Here is a 10,303-nt window from a genome sequence, read left to right on the forward strand (position 1 = left end):
CTGCCTTCTGTTCCCCATTCCTCCCTGACCACTTTCTTTCCTTTTACTGAGCTGGACTTGTCTCAGTTTCATGACAAGGTCCAAACTGCTTACCATGGATTAAGTTATTTCACCATCTGACCTCTCTTGCTCTCTGATCTCACTATTTGACATCCATTCACCCCATATTCCTATGAACTGGCTGTGTTAAATATCTGCCAATGTCCCAAATGTTCTAAGGGGGAAAAAGAAAAAATTAAAGAGGAATTGGAAGAATTGCTATGGGTTGTACGTTAGAGTCTTCTCTGCAAAATCTGCATTTAACTTCGTTGCTCATTAGCACTTTGACATGAATGAGGTCTTTCTGAAAAATGAGAATAAATGCTAGTCTGTGCAAAATACTTGCTCAGGCTACCAGAGGGGTAGGTGGGGGATGGGAAACAAAGTGGGAAAGGACCAGTGGACTACTGTGGATTATGAGTGCTTTGACGGTGGATGTGGTGTGGTGACATAATCTGAACTTGTGCCCCTCACTCATGTACAGCTATAAACTGTTACCTCAATAAAAATACAATTTAAAAAGTTAAAAATACTTGCTTAGTATTAGCAAAGATGTTATACTTAGAAATAGTCAACATTTGGGCTACATGGTAGGTTCGGATAGTCTTATTTTGGTAATATGTCATATCATAATCTTTTTTTAGTCAGGAAACTTCTGGATATAATCGTTACTGGAATAATTAACTTTAATGTTAGAATTTTGGCAGGAGGATTGTTTTTGCCATTGGGTTGATTGCTTTTGCTTGGAAAGTTGCATTGTGTTAGCTCTGATACTTGCGTGAGAGCCCTGGAAAATCATGGGGCGAAGCTGTAGCTCAGAATATTTCAGCATTGTTTTAAATAATGCTGGCTAGATGGGAGGGAGAGTTTAGTTGTCCAATGCTACTGCTCTTGAGTTGTTCCTAGATAAGCGTGAGAGGGTGGAGAATGGCAGATGACTATTGCAGCCACCTTTACACTGGAAGGACCTACCTTATTCTGACTGAAACTGTCATCTGTTCAAAACCTTTGCTCATTGTCATTGCTCTTTCCCCTTTCGATTGTTAACTACTGAATTCTGGAACTATTTTTCAGTGCACAATTGAATCTAGTCACTGGAACTTGATGGAATCTTACAATGATAGCTTTCCTCTGAAGATTGTGTTGAAATGAGTCTGACTTAAACTTTTGTAGAAATTAATGGCTGGCTACAAAAATGCAGTTACCTGAGCTTTCAGGAAATCCTTGGATTTTTGTTCTTTCTCATCAATTTTGATTTGAGTCATACGGACAAGGTTGAATACCAGATCTCGCACATTTTCTTGCTCCTTTAAAAGCTTGTTTTCTTCTGCAATTTGTTGTTCTACTAACTTAGACTCAGCTTCTGAGAGGCTTTTCTTTTGAAAGATACAATATAGCATAATTTGTTTGAACAAATTCACTAAACCCAGTATCTTAGATTACTCTTTTATTTCCTGTGTAGGAATCATTTTATTAAGACATAAAAACATTAAATCTATTGCCTTAGCTCCAAGTATTTCCTTTATCATATAAAAGAATGTGCAAACATGGTAACATATTTAACATGAGACAACATTTTCTTACTCAGACTATTTTTAAATAACTTTCAAAGAGACATAATTGCATGTTTAAAATAGTTTAACAATGACGAGTAAATTTTGAACTCAGAAATTATACATTGATGAAATAAAACACTTGTTAATTTTTAATGTAATCAGTAGCTCCTTTTCTTTTAAAATCTCTTAAGTTTGTATCATTTTTGTTGGTTCAAGCACACCCATTTCCCCCAAATTTAATGTGGGGCTGGAGTGGACTTTGAGATGAAGAAATACCCAAATTAATTAAGATAATACTTTTTTTGATGACTCTTCTACTGATGAAGTTTCACAGAGCACATTTAAAACATAACAACTTTGTGTTAATCATCCTAAGGTAGAAGCTTAAATGAGAATTGTTATTAACCTGTTGGGACAAATTTCTTTTAGCTACTTCAACTTCCTTGTGGAGTTCTCTCCTTCTTTCAGATAAAACAGAATCATCTTTAGGGAAAGCATCAATCTGGAAATGAAAAAGTTAAAAAGGGTATTTATATAAGAAAGAAATCTTTAATGCCATGTAGTCCATCTTTTGAAAATGGTGGGAAAATTGTATTTCTCCATCTTAGAGGAATAGCTTATTGGGCTGAACATTATTTATAAAGTCCTGGAAACCTAAATTATAGGTTTAATTTTGGTATAACCTAAATTATACCAAAAATCTATAAATCACCAGCTGCAAGTGTTATAGTGGTATAAGAACTTTCTCATTCATTTGGAAATAGGAATGAATCTTGCTAATAATGACTGCTAACATTTAGAAAGCATCAGCTCTGTGTTAGGTAAGTTCTAAGTGTTTATACTTATATGATCTTATTTATTCTTCACAATAATCCTACAAGGTTGCTAACATTATATCAATGGTACAAAGAAATAGAACAGGTGCAAAAAGAATTAAACAACTGGCTTAATGGTTTAGGCACAAATTAAGTGGTTGGATTCAGAGCCCAAGCCTATAATTGCATTTCACTGCCTCTTAAACTCATGACTCCACACTTTGAAAAACATGTATGTTCAGTTGATATTTATTAGACTCACAAAATGTGAATTAATTATGTGATTCTATAGATTAAGGGGGCAAACAGGAGCTATTTATTAATAACAGTAGGAATAGCAGGCTAATCTCATGTCATAGTTGAGTAGCTAGAAAGTTCTTATACCAAAGAGAAATCTCTTATCTATTTTCATTGATACCTGAAATTCATTATTATTTTTTACTGAAATTGTAATCAGTTTAAAACCTGTGCCCAGTGTCATTGACTTAATTCTTTTCTCCTTTAGATTGTTTCTAATTCTTTTCTCCTTAGATTCTCCTTTAGATTATTGCCAAAGGATTCCCTTTGAAAGATAACCATCCATAAACAATTTGGAAGATGGGCTGGAGTTGAGTTGAAATTTTTACTGTTGACAGAGGGGGAAAAAATCAATCTCATGTCAAAAGCTTTAATATTGAAGTAAAGCAATTTCCCAGTATTTTTGAGCCCTAAATTGTATATTGCAAAATTCTAGATTTTGTAGACTTATTTATTTTAGATCTTTCTTTTGTTTTAAATAGAGTAGCATTTAATACTTTAAAAAAAGTGTCTAGTGTAACCAAACAATATGAAAGTGTGCAAAGTAAGACATTAAACACCATCTGCTCCCTACCCCTGTTTAGAAAGCCACTCCCCAGGTGTTACACTAAAGTTTGGTGTCTGGCCCTCTAGGCATTTTTACTGCATGAGCCAACATTAACAGCTTTCATAAAAGTTATGAAATTAGACATTATTCTATTGCTTATAAATACACCAGTTATTTGATAGCTTAGTGAACCTCCGTTTCATTAAGACTTTGTTGTTTTTCCAAATACCAAATCCAAATATTTCAAACTTTTATGAGGTCTGTGGCTTGACTTTCTGGGCAAGTCTCTGTGTAGACCAAGGCCAGAGAAAAATCAAACAACTGTCTCCCGGGGGAAATGAATTCTGAAGAATAGTCAGAGCCCTTCCTGCTTACCTTTATCTCTTTGCTTTTGGATTACAAGCAAGTCTGAAATGTTCACCCAATCTGGGAGTGACTAGCCTGACCCAGTCTTATTTTTAAGTACTTTCCTTGTTTCAGGCACAGTAAGGATTCCTTTATTCTGCTTAAATGTGTATGTTAGTGGGACTCAGGATGTCCCCAGTGCTCAGTACCTCAGGTTTAATGAGGGAGGGATCGGGGTTCCTCTGCTGTGGTACAACAATGAATAATGCTCATTGTTGAAGCTAATGTTGCTCTGTCTTTTCTCTTTGTGAGCAGAGTGTTGTTTCAACCAGAGTTTGACGATGTTGTGTGTTTCTTGGTGACTTTGATGTCAAGATGCAGTGGGCATCTCCCCCTGGGATTGTAAGTGGTGTGTGGCGTTCTGCTCCCTTGGTAGTGATAAACTGCAGGGCCTCTGCCAGTCACAAACTGCACTGAGAGCATTTTGTTGTTTCTATCACTGTCGTGGGCATGCTTCAATGTTTAGAGAGAATAACCTTATAGACTCATAATCATCCAACACGCAACACTTCACAGTGAATGAGAGAACAAAACTCTCAAAGTCACTGGAAGACTGTACTAAAGTATATATGCAGGGTTTTATTTCTTTTCAGTGTCAATGGAAGCCAGTTGGAGCCCTGACTGAATACTGTAATGTCTGATACTAATGCATGAAAATGTCTTCAATTAAGAAATCCTCCACATTCCAATTTCTCATGCTAGTTCATGCAGTCATTACAAGTTCTGGCTTTGCCCAGTCTCAGCCAAGTCTCCCTCCCTGTGGCAAGCCTGTCTTCTGCCTGCCCACACCAGAGTAGGCAAATGCCTAAGAAGGGAAAGGCTTCCCATTTCTCTACACTTAGAGAATACTTCAACCTTTGTGGAATTTGTTTTCTAAAACTTGCATGTGTCCTTAATGCTTTTTAGTGTATCCATTTTTTTTTCCTGGCTGTTCTGGTGAGGATGAGTGTTCATTGCCATATTTTATATTTTAATTAGAAGTATAAGTAGCAGAGTTACATTTTATATACTTATATGTTCTTTTTAATTTGACTTAATTTAGATTTTCTGGTAGAGACAAACATGTGTAGTGCATATGTCATCATTTGGAACTGATCTTTTGACTTCCAGCAATGTTTAACTCTGTAAGATTACCAAAAAATATTTCTCCAGATAACAGATTATTGCTTCCAACTGTTCTGTTTGTTTTTGTAAAAGTGTAAAAAGCACATTTACCCTGGGATAAAGATAGGGGAAAATAAGTTTATGAGTACCAATTAATAGGAAGATCAAAACTTAAAACCCAATCATTCATAAAACTCATAACCATACCAGGCTTGTTTTTCTTCCCCCCACACCTTACAAATGTTCTTTTAGTAAGAATAGACCAAATGATGCTACAGAAGTAAACAACTCTCTGAGGTCATGGCTCAAAGCCATGAAAACTTATCAAGGCACCATTCTCCATGACCATTTGCTATGACATGAGCATGCCTAGATGCTTCCATTTTTACAGCTTTCCATATCATCATGTACATGCCAGAGGAGGTGGGGAAAGGGCTAGAGAGTCTTACACTGGCAATTAGGTGCTCCAGGCTAGAGGTAACATATATCACTTCTGGCCCCAATCCATTGGCCAGAACTAGACATGTGACTGTACTCAACTTCAAAGGATACATGTGTAAGCTTTCCATATATCCAGAACAAGAGAACAGTTATAGGTTAGGATCAGAAGTGGCTACCAGAATTGGAAATTACTATTTAAACTTCTAAGGTCATGAACCTCCATGAGGTCACAGGGCATAGCAAGCCTGAGGAGAATGGGTTTGCCTTCTCTCTCCCCAGTTGCTTCACTTCAAAAATTGGTCTTTTTCACTAAGGGGAGCACTCCAGAGAGGGTCAGTGGCAACAGGTCCAAAACTCCTCACTTGGGGACCAAGAGGTGGTAAAAGGTCACCACTCTTGAGCACCCTCTGGTGGTGCATTTCCTGGACCCCGAAGGAGCTAGGCTGTTTGGAGGTGGAGGCTGACGGTCTGTTGTTACATTATCTGATGTGTTATCGCTAGTGACATTATTCTGGATGTCCCGTCAGCAGTAAGGACCGTCGTCCACTTGGTCATAGCCTGTAGTGAACCCTTCAGTTCTTTCAGAACTGGATGACTCATTGCTGCCTGGGGAGATGGATGTTGAATCCAGACAGGACATTTTTCGTCTCCTGTGCTAGCAAAGAGACTGGAAAGCATAGTATCTATGGTGGGCTTGATATAATTTAAGTTTAAAATTTCTTTCCACTGTTCTTTTTCTTTTTCTTCTCCTTTGTCTCTATTGAGAACAAAACAACTCCCTAAAAATATTTTTACTTCAAAAAAGACAGCACAGGTTACAAATCAAGGAGTGGTGTAGAGCACCCACCTCTAGCATGAGTCTTTCGTGCAGGGCTTGAGTTTGTGTGAGTGCATCCCAGGACACTCTCAAGAGTAACTCCATCTTCTTCAAATTTCGATAATCTCGTTCTTTCTCTCTTTGCTTACGAGAAAGTTCATCATGGTAGTTCTGTTTATCGATGAGACAGTTTCGTAAATTGAGGTCCAAGAGTCCTCTGTTCCAGGTAAAGGGAGAAAATGAAAGTGCTTTGTGACCAGCTGCTCCTCATCGTCTTCAACACAGCATGCTCAGCATACAGAACTAGGCTCCTGTTACCATCAAATTGTAAATAACGCCAAAAACTATCTGGTATCACTCATAGTTAGTCTTATAAAAGCCCCAAATCGAATAGCAGATTGGCAGAGACAGAGGCTCCCAGTTACCCTGAAATTTTACTTAAAAATAGTGATTAACATTATTTGACTAACACTATATGTATTCTCAGGGCTAATATATCACAAAAATTGCTTCCTGTAAGTAAAAGGCATGATTTCTTCAGAAGTACCACTTACTTGTAGGAAAAGTCCCTCAACTATCACATATTCCAGTGACTAAATTTTCTACAGGCACATTTCACAACAAATTGTGTCCTACAATTGAGTCACAGGAAACTGATAAACATGATGAGTAAAGGGTAGAAAATATTAGTTGAAATATTATATTTAATAATATATTATTGATAGTAAAATCTATTTAAAATTCTATAAAATGTTTATGGAATCCACACAAACCTGTTTAAGATGACACTTTGAATTCTCATATGTAAATCAAAGAAAAACTTAGATGATAGAACACACATGAATATAACTAACCTTTCAGTTAATGAACTTGCTTCATTCTCTCTGGTTAACTCCAATAATTTGACCAATTGGTTATATTCTCGTTCTTTAATTTCAAGTAAGGCTCGTTTACCTTCAACTTCCTTAATGACATCCTCTTTCTCTTCCATGATAGCATTAATTTTTGTTTCAACTTTCCTTAGGGAATCATTTAGCGCTTTCACTTCATGTTCCAAGACAATTTTTTTCTTTTCCATTTCTCTATGAGAAAGACATGCATACATGTACATGTACACACGCGTGTACACTCATTTGCCTTACTTTTTTGAGACTAGCTCCATTTACCTATCTGTATTTCCTGAGTTAGTCAGAAATTTAGTCTTCTCAGAATTGGGGGAGACTCCAAATGAGTGGATTTAGGCAGTATCTCCCCTTAGTGCTGCTGAGGGCTCTCCCACTTTGTCTTATGGTCCCACCACACTGTCTCTGGGCTTCAACCCTCATCCTAGCCAGCTTTCTGAGCTGACCTGAATGTCTCAGCTTTGGTGCTAGAAAACTTAAGTGTTTAGAGTTATTATTAGCTCCTCTTCTTCTCCCCGCACTTCTTTTCAGACCAATCAACAAATAGTTCCATAATTTTTTAAAAAAGATTTATTTAGCATACAAGAGCTGGAGTGCAGGCCAGAGGTGCAGGAAGGGAGCGGGAGTGAGAGGATTCACCAGAGACAGAGTGGGGAGCAAAAGAGGCAGATTAACTGAGTACTGCGCTGAGGGGAGCAGCAGAATAGACAGGAAAGGTCTACTGCGCCCTATGGATCAGCTCCTTGGCCAGGGATTGAACTCATGCTGCAGTGGGGCTATGGTCATAGCCTTCGCACTGAAACCTAATCCCGTTGCCACCCAGGAGGCCCCAAAATTTCCATTTCTCTAAAATTTGTGTATCTTCATTTATCTTTATCTTTTTTGAACTTTGAGAATTTCCTTAGTGACATCTGCTTCCTAATCTAGTCAGAATGTTGCTGAAGAGATGCTAATATATGGGCTTTGGGCATCTGGCTGTCTGACATACTAACAGGCCATGAAATTCTGTACCGTTCAAATAATTTATCCCTTTTACAGTCTCTGTTAAAGTCAATTGGAATTCCCTATAAAGATATGGCTTATAGGGCCCTCCCTGGTGGTGCAACGGATTAAAGCACAGCACTGCAAGCTAGCCACAGCTGCTTCAGTGTGAGTTGACCCACATGGTGCTGCAGACTCACCTGACCCATCCTGCTCCCCTCAGCAGGGTACTTGTCAATCTGCCTGTTCTGCTCCCCATTCTGACTCTAGTGAATCCTCTCACAGCCTGCATCTCTAGCCTGTACCCCAGTTCTATATGCATGAATAAATAAAGTTTGTTTGTTTGTTTTTTAAAAGATATGACTTGGCCCTCCCTGGTGGTGCAGCGGGTTAAAGCACAGCACTGAGAATCTAAAGCCGCTTCCACATGAGTTCGATTCCCGCCTGCCCCAGAGGTGACCACATGGCGTGGCAGACCTCTCCTGACCCGCCCGCTATTCTCCTCAGCAGTGTACTTTGTCAATCTGCCTGTTCTGCTCCCCACTCTCTCTCTGGTGAATCCTCTCACCCTCCGCATCTCTGGCCTGTATCCCAGTTCTGTATGAATGAATAAATAAATCTTTAAAAAAAAAAAAGATATGACTTACAAAGTGGAAAGAGAATACTGTTCCCAGATTAAGATAATTAAGACTTGTGGGTGATAGCAATATGTCACACTTTCTTTCAATGAACTTGATATATATGACTTACCAGAGCCAAATGCAGTCATTTAAAAATAAAAACAGTAATTTCATAAAGTTAGTGGTTAGTATTTTTGTTGTGCACACATAACTTGAAGGAGAGTGAGGTAGAGAGGATTAAAAATAAAAACATTAAGTCATACACTTTTTTGCGTGTTGTTTTCTCTATCTCTTTTCCAATTTGTACAGGAATGGCTTGATGGTGGACCACTTCATCCTGGTAGGGAAATGAAACCATGTTAAACCATCCTCTTGGACCAAAAGTAGTCAATACAAACAAATTACACAGGAGAGCGAAGAGAACTATAAAATACAGTATCCTTCCCATCTGCCCATTACTGTGCACGCTGCTTTAATTATCCCATTAAATAGTCATATGGAAGGTTCAGTTTTAGTCTCAAGAATCTTGTACATGGCAGGTGTTTTTGAAGAGCCCCTTTCTGTGGAGGACCTGGACTTTGGGGTGCAGGGTAACACACATGCCCGCAAGTTGATACTTGTGTGTGGTGCATTTCTCTTTGGGCTCTTGCTTAGTTTTAGTGCAGATCCAAGTGTTGTGAAGATGAAAACAGTAATTTTGTATAGTTTGGGGGACTCTCTTAAGGAAAAAAAATTACAAACTGCTGAATTTGTAAGGAGGTTTATGCAAGTGAGGGGCCTGAAGTTTTAGTTTCATTTTGCATCTTGCAAACCCACCTCTGCCTAGTTTCTATGTTTGAGGGAACAACTGGACGTGTCTTGACCAAATGCTCTAAGACTCTTTAAGGAAAAAGACATCAGAGTATATCATAATTGTTCATGAAGTCAATGAATCTCTGATACAGTTTTGGGAATAATTTTTGTTTATTTCACTTGTTTTGAGATATATACATGAATTTTTATTATCTCCTAAAACATAAATGTAAGGACCCCTTCATCACTTTCACAGTGAGAGGTAGGTAGAATGGAAGCAGACAGACAAGAATAAAGCAATAAAAATGAGAGGTTAGAACATTTGGTGGTTCTTCAAGTATATGATTGTGTCACTCATTTCTGGTATCAGAAATGTTTGGTGAGGTCTAAAGAGGCCTTTCCACAAGTCAGAACTCCAAGTTAAAGATACAACCAGAAATATGAAATTGTGAATTCTCAGAGTCCAGGGTTAGTTTGAATAGATCACTACAACACAGAGGATTTCAGTCTTCATGATGATACCCCTCTTTGTCAAAACTATTGGGAAATCTTGATACTGTTAATGTCTTTACAGTCATGCACACAATGTTTGAAAATTTATGACCTGTAAGTAGCACACCTTTAGGTTGATCTGATAGTCCAATAATTCATCTAGTTCCTTCTGTTCCTTTAGTGTCTGCTTTTGCTTAGATACTAAATCTTCCCGTAAATTTTTTATTTCTAATTTCTTCTGCATTGTTTCCTTACGTAATTCTTCAATGCTATCTTTCAATATTCTCATCTTCTTCTCCATTTCCTTTAAAAAGCATGGATATTATATGATTATGTAACAATGTCTTCATAAATCTACTTAAAACATCTGTCTGGCCCTCCCTGGTGGCACAGTGGGTTGAAGCACAGCACTGGGAGACTGAGGCCACTTCAGCATGAGTTCGATCCCTACCAACTTGGAGGGGATCCACATGGCAAGGCAGACCTCTCCTGGCC

At 38.1% G+C, this 10,303-nt stretch overlaps 1 protein-coding gene across 3 annotated transcripts in view; it reads right to left on the reverse strand.

Annotated features, from left to right (window-relative positions):
• Nucleotides 1–10,303, reverse strand: part of CCDC146 (coiled-coil domain containing 146) — an 89,240-nt gene that overhangs the window by 11,000 nt on the left and 67,937 nt on the right. For 2 of the 3 annotated variants that reach the window (XM_004676904.2, XM_012720923.1), the window contains 6 exons: nt 9,936–10,112; nt 8,788–8,861; nt 6,876–7,103; nt 6,052–6,238; nt 2,002–2,097; nt 1,245–1,415 (listed from right to left, as the gene is read on the reverse strand). In XM_004676904.2, the coding sequence (XP_004676961.1) occupies nt 1,245–1,415; nt 2,002–2,097; nt 6,052–6,238; nt 6,876–7,103; nt 8,788–8,861; nt 9,936–10,112 (933 nt within the window). The remainder of the gene's footprint in view (nt 1–1,244; nt 1,416–2,001; nt 2,098–6,051; nt 6,239–6,875; nt 7,104–8,787; nt 8,862–9,935; nt 10,113–10,303) is intronic. The other variant, XM_012720922.1, reaches the window with a different exon arrangement.

Source organism: Condylura cristata, unplaced genomic scaffold (assembly GCF_000260355.1).
Source record: "Condylura cristata isolate star-nosed mole 26May11 unplaced genomic scaffold, ConCri1.0 scaffold00005, whole genome shotgun sequence".
NCBI lineage: Eukaryota > Metazoa > Chordata > Mammalia > Eulipotyphla > Talpidae > Condylura > Condylura cristata.